At 31.4% G+C, this 14,368-nt stretch overlaps 2 protein-coding genes across 2 annotated transcripts; both read right to left on the reverse strand.

The window, feature by feature from the left end:
• Nucleotides 1-1,343: 1,343 nt before the first annotated feature.
• Nucleotides 1,344-5,459, reverse strand: LOC124940356 (pentatricopeptide repeat-containing protein At5g09450, mitochondrial). The gene is made up of 3 exons (XM_047480867.1): nt 5,340-5,459; nt 4,981-5,266; nt 1,344-2,245 (listed from the first exon to the last, which is right to left on the reverse strand). The coding sequence occupies exons 1-3, from the start codon at nt 5,378-5,380 to the stop codon at nt 1,346-1,348; spliced, it is 1,227 nt and encodes a 408-aa protein (XP_047336823.1). The 5' UTR covers nt 5,381-5,459; the 3' UTR covers nt 1,344-1,345.
• A 1,289-nt stretch (nt 5,460-6,748) lies between these two features.
• LOC124939003 (2-oxoglutarate-dependent dioxygenase 19-like) lies at nt 6,749-8,861 on the reverse strand. The gene is made up of 4 exons (XM_047479522.1): nt 8,619-8,861; nt 8,283-8,518; nt 7,264-7,600; nt 6,749-7,129 (listed from the first exon to the last, which is right to left on the reverse strand). Exons 1-4 carry the CDS (start codon nt 8,859-8,861, stop codon nt 6,872-6,874), a joined length of 1,074 nt encoding a protein of 357 aa, XP_047335478.1. The 3' UTR covers nt 6,749-6,871.
• Nucleotides 8,862-14,368: the final 5,507 nt, after the last annotated feature.

The raw sequence follows: 14,368 nt of genomic DNA on the forward strand, positions 1-14,368 counted from the left end.
ATAGAATTAGTTATTTTTTTTAAAGGATCAGTTTAAATGCTTTGTCATATTTTAGATGTTTAACATAGAAATCAAATTGATTTTCTTTGTATCAAGGCTTTTATTATAACTTTTATTTACAAGCAAGGATATAACCACAAATATATATTTATTTATTTATTTTTGATTTACCTAATATTAACAACAATGGCTGATAATTAAGAGAAGCAAGACAAAAATTAAATGAGAATTCAAATATATTATTGAAAATAAATTTATTTTATGATTATGCATCAGTTGTTTTTTTTAAAAGTTAATTTTAATTAATTTCAGATAAGGGGTTATGAAATTTTATTTTTTAAATAATATTTAAAGCGCATTGAATTATATTAAAATTTAAATATTAAATAGTATAAAGAAAATAAAATTGTAATTAAAATTTTGTAACAATTTTGATTTTTTTTTTTGGTTTCAAAGACTATAAAATAAACTCTAAATAAAATATAAGTTTTAATACTATTTATTAGAAAAAATAAAAACATATTTTTTACAACTTATGGCTAACCAGGAATCTACACAAATTCGAAAAAATTATTATTCTTATTATAAAATTTTGAAACGATACACTAGAATCGGTGACACCCATCTTCCTCATTCCCACAATTGTTGATTCAAATCTACTTTGGTATACGATCTTGATCTTGTAACTCGGAGGTTGTTTGAAAGGATCATCACTCAATTGGGTGATCAAAACGCCGTCTTTTTTCAGTACCCTGTCAGGGAAATTATCAGTTGTTGTTGTCGTCTCGAACAAGAGCACAATATCAAACGTCCCATCTGGTCACGACTAAATCAGATTCAACTGTGAAATAAACCTCAAAGAAAGTTGAGAAATGAACCAAATCGTCAATTTCAGGGCTGATAACAAGCGCTTTGTCACCTTCTTTAACAATCCCTTGTTCGGACAAGTCTCGGAGAACTGAAGGAAAGAAATCGAAACCGATTGGATCTGAATAATCATCTATGAATTCTGAACTGTTTAGAGAGATTGATGGGCGTTGTTTAAGAATGGACCCAATTGATAGTAATGCAAGAATCATCATTGCTAATAAAAGAGATCAAGAAGACTTAATTGAATTCAAGACTTTTAGTGTTTTTTTTAAACAAGACTTATTTAAAATGTTTAGAAAATTACTAATTACTACCTTCTATTGATTTGGGTCTGAATTTATTACATTTGTAGAAGAAAATTCATCAAAAAAGTTATATTCTCTTGAAAGGTTAAATCAAGTTAAGAAGAAAGTAAGAGCCACATCAGATACAATGGCCCTTCTTACCATGCTACAACTGCTCAAAATCATAACATCTATAATTCATTTGTATAACATCCCTGATCAGTTAAAACCTGGTGAAAATTTTTCGCAGTTTCGACCATCTCCACATCCGCAAAAGCTTTCAAAAGTCTTTTACACGCATGAATATCGAACTGTGTTTCGCCCGATTGTTTCCATTCATCAATTATCTCCGAAACCTCTTTCAAATACCCGAGAATCAAATAAGACGAAATGATACAAGTGTAGTTCCTTCCAATCATTTTCTGTTTAGTCATCTTCAACGATTTCCAAATCTGATCGAGCTTATCCTTGTTTCCGAATCCCCCAAACAGAATCACAAGAAAATCATAAGTTATCCATTCTCTTTGTGTAATTCCCTTTTCACTTCCCACCATAGAATTTGACGACGATCCAATACTGTCAAAGTTTCCTATATTAAGGTAAACATTGACTAAATCAATGTACCTAACCCAATCTTCTTTCGACCCGTAGAAATGAACCATTTCATTGAGTATCGTTCTCACCTCTTTAATATTCATGGTAGAAGCACAAGAACTTATCCAAAGATTATAAGTGAATAGATCTGGTTCAACCTTTCGAAGCTTCAATTCTTCCACAATTGATGGAACCTTCTCCGCCTGTCCAACCGACATGTATAAAGTCATCATCTCATTGAATGTGATGGCGTTTAAGGGCACGTTTGATTCCAGAGCTCTGTCGAATAGATCCTCGGCCTGTACGACGAGTTTTGAACTTGCGTAAACGTGGAGGAGGGCTGTGTAGGTCTCGCTTGTTTTTGAATTGGGAGGTAGACTTTCGAAGTAGCGCTCGGCACAATCGATACCAAAAACCTTTGTCATTAAATCTATGCGAGTTGCAAAGTCGGAGTCTGATACTTCGAATTCTTTGTGAGCGATCATCCACTCTGATATCTGAAAAAGTCATATCAAACCAAACACTTTGAGTTTATGTTGTATATATATATATGGAACCGAAGAGCATCCCATTTGAAAACACTTTCTGGATCTGTAATTTATAATTTTCAATAAAAATTTGAATTTGTGTCTAACTAAGTTTTGTTTCTAAACGTGATCTCATCTAGATCTAGATCCCTATCCAGACGAGATACTTGACATAAAAAAGTTGTTACCAAATACATTTACAAGCGATTTCTCATCTAGTTCTGGATCCAGACAGTTTTTCCAAATGGCCAAGATTACTCATCTAGTCCTTGTTTGATGAAGGTTTGGATCCCATCATCATTCAAATTATCACTTAAAATACTAAAAAATTGTTATTGATATTTTTTTATTATAAAATATAAACTACCTAAACTTGTTTTCTCACCTATAATTCAAAGACATATAGGACAATGCAGATAAAACAACCCGATTATCAGCCTATTTGGAAACACCTATGATTCCTCAAACAAGCTCTTAAAAGCAAACATGGATATTACTTATTCGTTGGAATGAATTATACGAGTAAAATATTTTTAGAGTCTTCGAAAACGAATCAGATGCATCAACATTGTCCGAGGTACTAGCCTATTTGGAAACACCTATGTTCAACCGCAAGTATTTTTAACTCTCAGTATATTAACATAGCATTTCTTAAATTCAAATTAAATCCTTGCATATATCAACATCTAATTGTGATTCTTATAAAACTCACCCATTTCTAAATAGGTTGCCCTGATCATGCAGGTTTTATGCAATTTAAAGAAAAAAACCCAGGAATTCTAAAGGTTCAAAGGCTGTGTCTAATTTGATTTTTGTTAAAAATGAGGGAAATATTTTAGTTGCAGGCTCAATAACCAAACCAACAACTAATTACTCATTAAGTCAAATTTGACTTTTTGGTAAGAATTTGGTGCAGTCCTTTTTCTGTCCATTGAAGTGAGATGGAAGAGAAGGCTATGAACATTGAACCCAACAACTCTTTTAGATAATATCAAATGACATCTCTAATTTGGACTAACTTTCTATATTCAAATTCTTAACCTTTGAGTAGAGAATGAAACTGTAATTTGAATGCTTCTTTCTCTTCCATGTCAAATGAATAGAAACACATGTTGAAGCATATGTTGCCACTGAAACATCAACCATGTACATCTAGGCCTTGTTTGATGAAGGTTAATTGAATTTAATCCAAATAACCCTTTCTCCCATCATCAACTAAAAGATTAAAATACCCTTTTATTTTCTGTAACACTTTCAAATATTAAATATAAATGATATTTTAGTCACCCAAATGATCCATTTTTTCAGGTTTTTTCCAAAAAACAAAATACAGGTTATTTCAAAAATAAATCAATCCTACATCAAACAAGATCCAAATCACTTTCACTTCTGGTTACACTAATTACATAAGCAATGGGATCCTACACAGACACAAATCAAGTACAAAGAACATTATCATATTGCCATACTAACATGCAAATATAACTGAATAGTTGAACTTTCAATACCAACTCAAAGAAGAACCATACCTAAACGTTAATTATCAAAGTAAAATGGCATATCATTATCCAATATATAATCCAGAGTTAAGTTGGAAATAGGTTTGTACCCATCTCATAGTGAGATACCAAACCCTGACCCTAGGGAGTCATGGATTAGGTTTTTGGTGGACTGGGGAATTCCATAAGACTTATACGCACTTCAAAAACCTTATCAGACATGATCTAGATTGACAAAATCGGACTTGAGCAAAGATTCAACTTGCGATCAATAATTGTAGCATAAGCAGCATGACTTCGTGCATAGTGAAAAGATTTAGAAACCAACTGATTTAGAGAGAAAAAAAGAGTAAAAGAAGATGCACCAGATAAGGCTTGAATTTATAACTTTTTGCTTAGAAAACAAACGTTTTATCAACTGAACAACAAGAATCTTTTATGTTATTTAGGATTTCAATTACCACTAGAACTCATTTTCTACTTCAAGCTCTGCTAGGCAAAAGCTCTTCCCTACGTGGATCATAGTGTCAATTATGGAGAAGAAAACAGGGCCCATTTGGAAAAGCTTCATTATTTGGATCTAAATCCAGATGCATATGAGAAACCACCAATAAAGTTCCGAATCCGTCTGTGACTAAATTCTGTTTCCAAACATGATCTCATCTATGTTTCATAATATGCCCAATAACATGTGCAAATACATCCAAGATTCACATGTTAATGGTCATTATCATGGGATTTTTCTACATAATCCCAGTTCCCCTCTCAAATTAATGGAGTACATACCTGCATTTGTTCTTCCCACCGTATAAACCCTTGGTGTGCCGCCAACATTGTCGAGAGACATAACATACATCCTCCCTCATTACAACGGGTTTAGAGGCTATGATTAGTGGGAATTCTACTTATTCATCTTTGTTATGTATTACCTAATGACAAGCATTTGATAATGCTTCATATAACATGATACAACAATAAAAATTCCCTCAGCAAACAAGTTTTTTTCCACTAAACTATTTAGAAACTATTGAGACAGACCTAATGTGGAGCGATTTCATGTAAATGGTTAATAAGATCAATCCACTGTTCTTCACCTACACTAATCCTTTTACCAGCAGATTCGAGAATATTAAAGATGACTCAATTCTAATCCAATCCAATCCAATCCAATCCAATCAAAGAAAAAGAGAATGAAAGAGTTTAGACCTCGAGAGCATGTTTGTAGCGCTGGAATTTCCGAAGCTCTCTGGATATGTCACGAAGATCGGAGCCAGTTAACTGCTTGCCTTGAGAAACCCATTTTTCAAGGACGGTGGTGGCGCTACGCTTAGGGAGCCTGAGCCTAATAATCTGACTCTTGAGATCATCATTCTCGATATTTTCAGCGACTACCAACGAATCTGGTGAGTCAACAGAATCGATTTCGTTTTCCCTAGAAGCACTCGACGAAGACAACGATCTAGATACTCCTGTTGTTCGGTTTCGACTATTCCTGGAAAGAGAGAGGAAGGTTAGAGATTTGCACGCAAACCTGAATATAGAGAGATAGAGAGATGGATACGCACCTAGTAAGTGAGATGAAGATGGAGCGAGCACTGGCAGCCATTGCAGCCGAGTTGACTGTGAAGGTTGAAATGAGATTGGTTTTCTTAACAAAGAAAAACAAGAACAAGAACAAGAACAAAGTGAAGCTCAAATTTTATAAAGACCGGACCTTTAACTTTCTAAAATATAAAAGTTACATCTTGATCTTTAAATTAAGTTATAATCCTAACATTCATTCCTAAACACGAAACTTCGTGTCTTTACTTTTTTATATTCATCCCATCATTCTATTTGTGAAACATTTATCAATCCAATCCAATCCAATGTTTTCATATAAAAGTTTTTCAATTGGTGTTTCTAGGATGTAAACGAACCGAACCACCGAACGATTACATGCTAACTTAAGTTCGGTTCGAGTTTCGAGCTTGTATATTAGAGCTCGAAGTGGACTCATATGTAGTTAAGAGTGTGTTTACCAGCTAAAATAAGGTTTCACTTTAGGTGGAGAGTCACATATTTTTATTTTAGTTTATTAAATATTAATTTATTAATAAATATTAAACAGAGTTTTGTTCATGAGTTCATAAGCAAACTTCTAAACCAAAACGAATATTTTCACGATGCTCTAAGCAAATATGTTCGCGAGATCATTAATATAAAATATTGTCATAATTTTTATATACAGTAAAATTAGTACCAATTATCATTTTTAAGTGAGTTAGAACGATGGACAAAAGATTATAATGAACTACCAGATTCATTTCTTCGACATTGCAATATTGTTGAGTTAGAGTAGATACACTTATAATAAACTTTATAATTGTTAATTATAGTTTATTTTATTTATATTTGAGTTTGGACCTGGCAAAAACTATTTAGATTTTATTACTTAAATTTTTACCCTATAAATATGTTATTATTAAGGATTTACATAAGTAATACAGAATTCTAGAGAGATATAGTATATAATGTAAAAACTCTTTATTATTTCTTATTCTTTATAGTGAAATTTGGTGGCGACTAAAATAAACTACTATAAATTTGTATCTTCTTGCGTTTTTTACAGATCGTTTCAAAATGTTAAATTTGAGGATCCAAATCCTAATAGCAATATTCCGTCAAGAATCCTCCTTAACCCTACTTACGCCTCCAAGTCACGACCATACAAAGTTTGGATAAAGACATGCGTACGGTATAAAATAGAGGTCATTGAGTGAATCTCAACTTGAAACACAAATTCTAGCGCATAAAAAAACTCAACTCAATTTTTTTTTTTTACAAATGAAACGATTATTATCAACAACAAATGCAATATAGCTAGAAACAATCCAACTACTCAAAAGAAATAATAAAATCATGTGTTACACATTACAGTCTTAAACAATCATCCCCACTCCAAACCAACTTTGTCAAGGACCATTTCTTGTAGGGTATTAATAGCTTAAGATTTTTATTAACCAAAAATTAATACTACCATTTTAAATTCACCCTCCAAATGACTTAATAATACATATCCATTAACATTAATATATACAATATGAATGCATATTAGCTAATTGAAAGCTTGCACACGAACACGATCTAGACAAGTCTTAAGGTCTAGTTTGTTCTCTTGTTGGAGCTTTATATAGTCCCCGTACCTCATTGACATGTACTCCGAAGAACCCTCGTCACCAATCACTAACTCCTCTATTGGACTCACCACACTATCGATAGATGGCCCGTGGGCGATAGCAATCGATATTCGAGTGCTTGCATTATTCACCGTCGCTCGATGAACAATACTCTTGTATCTCCCATTGCTTAAGATCTATTACATGATAGAAACTTTTGTATTAGACAAAAAAATGATCCTATAAGCTAGCCCGGTTGATTTTTTTAAAAATCACTCTGGTCACTTGAACTATTTTAGTAGGTTTATATTGATTAATAAATTGTTAATACCTCTAGGTGATCACCAACGTTAACTAAGAAAGAGTTGGGATGTTGGGAAACTCCTACCCCGACCCACTTTCCATCGTGAAGAATTTGGAGACCGGCGACTTGATTTTGAATGAGAACAGTGAGGAGGCCATGGTCGGAGTGTGGCGGTAGCCCCATCGCCATCTCGGGCTCAGGACAGGGCGGGTAGAGGTTTCCAATGAAGATTTGAAACATTTCTTTTTCCAATTTGAGGGAGTAGTCGAAGATGTTGGGATCTAATTGTAAGCTTATAGATATTGCCCTCATCAATTCCCTTGTCATTTCACGAGTCCTCTTGCAATATTCCTGGGCAAGCAAACTGGAGAAAACATTTTAGCTAACACCTACATTGGTTTAATTATACTATGGATGGGCAATAGCGACGGTTGAATTATACGTCACTATTGACACAAAATAAATAAATTATGGTTTACTTCTTGAATTAAGCTAAGTAGAAAGTAGTGACATTAGTAATTTGTAAAGTGAAACTCATTTTTTTGGGGTTTTTAAAAAAAAAATTAAATAAACAACTTATTCTCAATAATTAATATTTTATAGTATTATTAAAAATATTTTGAAGTAAAATGTATTTGAATGTTTTAATGGATCATGAAGAGAAGTATTTTTTTCATTAAAAAGAATTATACGTTTTAGTTGATCAATTTTAAAGTTAAGAATATCATAAAAAATCAAATATTCGAATACAAATTAAGTTATGTAATATGTTAAACGTCACACCCAAAACTTACATTAATAAACCGAAATCAAATAACATAACTAAAAAAAGATTAATACTTATATGGTAAATTTTTATAATTTGTTCAAATAGCAAAAATCTTACTTAAAAAAAATTAAAATTTTCATATTTGCTTCACACCAAGATATTATGATTTAAATGGATGTACTGTCCCAAAATCAAATACGGATAATTTATTTATTTTATGTATTATACCACAAACCATAAATATCCTAAAAGTTTATTTACTTAGAAATATATATACCTGAAATCTTGGGGTTTGCTTGGGAAGTGAAATTGAGGATGAACAATAACTTTGAGGTAGTCTCTCCAAAATAGTACCTTGTCCACCTTTAGATTAAAACTTGTACCATACCTAATGGGGTTCAATACATTTTCAGACTCGAACTCCTTCTTCTCCTCCTCAGTTAGATCGAAGAATTTAGTCGTGGCATCAATTATCGCACTCATTAAGCTATCGGGGATCCCATGATTAATCACCTTTTTAATTAAATTGACCGATTAATATAATGTTTTAAACCACACAAAGTTGAGTTTAAACGAAAAGACATTGTATCGTAAGAGAAAGTACTACATATACCGTGAAGAAGCCCCAATCTTGACAAGCTTTAGCAAGACCTCGAATAGCTTCAGATTGTTGATGGGAATCAGTCGAGATGAGCGAAGAAAAATCGACTATTGGAATCGTGGTTTCAACCGAAGGAACTGGTGATATTGCCTTGAATGTGTAATGGGAAGGGATGGATTTAAGTTGAGTTGATTGTGTTAAGGACTTAACACATTCAATCACATGAATGTTGTGAACATCATTTAGCTTAGACATCTTTCTACACTTAATTTCTTATTGGCCGGTGAGGTACAAAGATGGGAGCCTCACCTTTTTTAAGATTTATATAGAACTTAAGGTTATTAAACATCATTTCCTAAGCCTCAAAACAAACAAGACATGGCTCCTCACCCAAAAGATATGGATATTTCAATTTGTGTGGTTTAATCTGTTTAGAATTTGTTCTTTTGTACCCTAATAATGGATAAGCATTCAATCATATCATACAAGTAAAGTGAAATACTTTACTTTATTTTGTTGTTTTTGTAGACCATCAAACAAAATTGGACTGTACCCCTGCCCCACCCCATATGATCAGATGCAGGAAATTAATAAGCTCTTGACATAATTCATTTTTAGAGTAAAAGTCTAACGGTATTACTTATTAGTATCGAATTTTTACTTTTAAGAGTTATCATTTAATTTCTATTTTAATAATAAATAAAAAATAATGAAATTTTGGATAGGTGTTCCATTAATACTATTAGAGAATGACTTTGACTATTTCATTCATATGCACATAATGATGCCATAATTGTCTCTCTATTAATAAGTAATTTTAAAACATGTGTATCCCTTTAATATGTGATTATATATTGTGGGAATTAATTATTTCATTTTTTTTAGTATTTTTATATTTTTAAGAAAAAATATAATAAGAGAAATATAAATAAAATAAATTTAGGCCAATTTAATTTAAAGACATTCTTAGCGCCTTAACCTCAAGACTGCCTTAGTACTCTAGTTTTGGAACAACAAAAAAATTGGTTTTAAATATTTTTCGGTAGACTAAGTGCATGGATCAATGTTTTAATGTTTTTAGAAAGATAGATTGTGAAGGGAGAATAGTCTTGAGACCATTAATTTTTTTTTTTAATGTCGGGGGAGGAGGATGACATTTACGAAGATGTAATATTATCCATGAATTGAGGAAGTAATAGTACACAACAAGTGTTATCAGAGCGAGACTATTCGGAGGTAGAGGAATCTTAAGAGCTTGGAAGATCCTTAAAACGTTATTTCTAAGTTCTAGGCATATCCAGAGGGTGGTAGCACAGTTGGCTAGCGCAAGTTTCATAGCATTTCTGAGTTATCCTGAGTTCGAGCCTCTCTCACCCCATTCATTTTATTTCTTAAAAAGGTCTAGGGAGGTTTCCAAAAGTTGTCAAGTTGTAATTTTTCCATTCATTTTATTTCTTAAAAAGGTCTAGGGAGGTTTCCAAAAGTTGTCAAGTTGTAATTTTTGTTGGTATGAATGACTATCAAGTTTGAGATGGAAAAAGTACAAGGTGTTTTAGTTCATAAAACAAACCAAGAAGGCATATTATAAACAAGAAGACAATGGAAAAAACATATTTGCAAGAGGTAACAAAAACATAAAAAAGAAAGTATAAATACAGTGAAAGTTATAAGTATATGTTGAACGCTAAGAAAATGTGAAGTACTTCTAGTGTTAAGAGGAATGACAAAAGAGACTGTCTAAATATAAAGAATAATACTAGAAATGTTATGGAAGGAGTAAATAAAAATAATTTGTATTCTCTATAAAGTAACTTAAAAGTGTGTTTAACTATTATCTCCAAGATTAATCAATATACATCAAGGTTTTGACATTTGAGGTTTGACCTCAAAAGCTTACAAGAATTGAGTAAAAAGAAGTTTTGGTGCAAGAATTTTAATTAATGGTACTGATGCAAGGTATTTCATTATATTCATTAATGACCTTTTGAGGAGGTTATGTCAATGAAACACTAGAGTTGAGCAATTCAAAAAAAGTTTAAATATTGGAAGACTTTAGTGGAGAATCAAATGAGTAAGAGGAATAAGAATAAAAATAAGAATAAAAATAAGAATAAGAAGATGATGACTTACAATGGTTATGAGTATGTGAACTTGGAATTCAAAGAATTGGGCAAGGCTACCGAAATTGCAAGACACTTCTCGGTTAAGGAGACGTGTCTCTACAAGATGATGGAAAAATAATGTTTTAAGTTAACTACTTGATCAATTGAAGCTCTTGCTCTTAGTTTAAAGACACCAATTGAAGTATGGATTAGTTCATCTAATTCACATGCTCATCCAATTTTTTTTGACCGTATTGCATATGTGAATGTGAATATGAATGAATGGAAGCTAGAACCAAGGGAAAATAAATAACTCTTTACTAGATTTTCAGATAATGTCAAAGGGTATAGAGTTTGGTTGGAAGAAGGTGGATATAATATTATGCTAAGTCGAGATGTGAAGTTTGACAAAACTGAAGCACACAGATGAAGACATCATTTAAAATAAGGATTGAATGGAGACACAATGGATCTGAAAATAAAGATTGGATGAAGACACAATGGAGACATCATCTCAATGCAATGTTCAAGTAGTGATTCAAAGAAATCACAACTCGAGGTGGAGATATGTCATCAACAAGTTGTTTACCGATGACAACATTGTCGACATGTTGACAAGAAATCCTTCGAACAAAATTACAAGATTGAATTGAGTTAACATGTGATGAAGAATTAAAAAATTGTTAGTTGACACACAATATGAATGAAATACCAATATAAAGAAGACTAGTGAAAGACAATTATAAGTTTAGGTGGAAATATTTTGAGAGTAAATTTCAAACGAACCAAGAAAAAATTATTGCATTATCTTATAATATGAGAAGACAAATAAGACTTTGACTGGGATTCCTAATCATGAAAAATGGCTAGATGAGAGACTCATTCAATTTAAGAGTGATGATTTGGCTACAATATCTTTTGTTCTATCTTGTGGATCATAGTTTAAATTAATGGGATGACTGATTGGTCATCTTATTGAGTAAATAACTGAGACCTTGAATAAGATTTCTAGTCATAAAAAATGGGTTAGATGAGAGGTTTTGTCAATTCGAAGGCGAATAAGATCATTGAATTGTCATCTAATGCAAAAGATGAATGAGACTTTGAATGTGATTCTTAGTCATGAAAAATGGGCTCAATCAATTCAAATGGAAGGACATTCGCAATTTCTTTCGAAGAAACCATGAAAAATCATTTAAAACATGGTGAAAATAATTGAAGATAATTAGAAAATCTTGAATGGATATTCTTGAATTGCTAGTTGTTTTGACATTATTCAAAAACTAGTAGATTGTAAGTTAATTTGTTCAAGGAGAAATATGTAGTTCAAGTTCGTTGAGTGTGCAAAGTTCAAGAAAAATGGGTGACAATTGTTTTTCTAGATCTTGAGCTTGAGTAAAGAGATGTCGATAGATACCTAATTATTTGTTATGAAATAGACGATGAAATTTCGTCTTGGGACTTCTCGGTTTTCGTTCGATATCTTATTTTTGATGAAATAGACGATGAATATTCGTCTTGGATGTCCTCAATTTTCTATAGATATCAGATTTTGAAAAAGTAAACAAGGAAAACAAGACAAAGTGAGGAAGACGAAAGCAGACGTTAGGAATAAAAACTATTTTTCTTCAACTATTTTCTTTTCTCTCCTTAGATACTTAGGTTTAGATATTTTCACCATTGGTGAAGATACATTCTATATGTATGTGTTATCTTTGATGATAATGTTTTTCTTTAAGGTTTAGATAATTATATTGTAAACTTTAATTTGTAAAAATATTTTGTAACTCATTATAAAGGGTATTATTGTATATAGTTTAAGCGGCCTAATTAAGTGTCCCGTAGTTTTACTTTTGTTGAATGATTTTCTATGCTAAATTTTATTGTAGAATTGTACATAGGAGCATAGTCAAGTAAATAAAAATTGTTATCAAGAAGGTGTCAATAGATGACAATGTTACTGATATACAACAAGTCAACATAGTTGGTATACAACTAAAAGGATCAAACAACATTGTTGTTCTTTCAGTAGTCACCGGAATTAATTATAAGACTAACTTTCATTTTACACAACTTTCAAGGTTATATAAATCTTTATTTTTTATTCATCCATTAATTTTGTATATGGATAAACAAGCAGTAAAAAGACTTGCACATTTAATTGGCATAACATAGTATGCATACTTAGACATTTCTAAGTCTGATTTTATTTGAACTAACATTTGCACGGATAAAAATATATTTAAAATATTATTTATTTATAAATATTTTAGATAAAATTAATATTATTCAAATTTAATTAATTTAAAATTAGTTTAGTTGGTAAAAATTAAGTTTAATCTTAAACTTAATGTTAACATATATTTTATCCCCTCGGCACACTACTTAATCCCTCAATTGACCATCATCTTTTGACTCACACTTTTTCATATATCTTTTTTATTCCATCGGGGAACCACCCACTAATCTTAGTAGACCTCAATTGATGACACATTTCTTATCTTTCGTCAAACTCAACCACTAATCTTAATTCTGACATCACACTCGACAAACCATTCGACAAACTCATTGAGGTCTATTGATTCTCATATGTGTGATAATAATATTTCTTGCTTTTAATTTGCATTTCTAATAAGTTCTTTTTTTTATTCTTTAGAAAGGAATTCTAGTGGAAAACTTTTTTTAATTTATAGGCAAAGACAAGTCCATAACACATGTAGCTTGTGTGGTATGAACACTTTTTATATTTATTTTCTCGATTTGTTTTCTTATTTATTGTGAATGAAATTATATTTACTGGTAGAATTTTGTTGATTTAGCTCGAAACAAAACGAGCATCTCATGCTCTATCCGTTGGGAATAAGTCGAAGGAAAAACTGTCACATAAACGGTAGTTTATTAACTTTGGGAATTGTTATTCGCAAGTTAAGGTAGGTTAAAGCAACTGATTCTTATTCATTTTAAAATATTTTTATTAAGTGTAGTTGATGGGTGTTGAAAACGAATGTAGAAATGTTGATATTAATTATCGAGATTCTAATAACTAAAGACCAGACTTATGAAAACTCTCCTTAAGTGTACAAGTAGGAAGTTGATACTCTTAATGCTCAACTAATTTAGGCATCAAAGCAAAGACGATCAAAGTGTATATGCATTGGAGCTTTATCCAAAACATCTTAATAGGATTCAAACTTACTATTATCCAATACATGTTTTAAGGGTTTACACTTATATCTTTGTATTCAATTTATAATATTTGTAAAATTATTATGATTTATTTTTGGTAATATAAAACTATTCTATACATTCTTATTCATGTTATTAATAGATGAGGTAAAAACAAATTAGTAATGCATGTAATTTATTTTGTAGCCATTCCTTTAGTCAGAATAATGTATTAATGTAGCCACTAGTTTAACACGATACTCATTCCTGTAGCTATATTTTAGATAGGTAACTCGTAGCGACGATTGGCAACGGACATATTTACTGTGGTTATAGACCTTTAGCGACAGTAATATGGAAAATAACGGCGTAATTTCCCGTCGCTAATACTAATTTAAAAACTGATGTAGTGCATATGTTTCTATGTCAACGGTATAATATTGATATTGTACGGTACGATAAATGTATGAATTTCACTATTATAAATATCACAAT

The sequence above is a fragment of the Impatiens glandulifera genome, chromosome 5, assembly GCF_907164915.1.
Source record: "Impatiens glandulifera chromosome 5, dImpGla2.1, whole genome shotgun sequence".
In the NCBI taxonomy this organism is placed as follows: domain Eukaryota; kingdom Viridiplantae; phylum Streptophyta; class Magnoliopsida; order Ericales; family Balsaminaceae; genus Impatiens; species Impatiens glandulifera.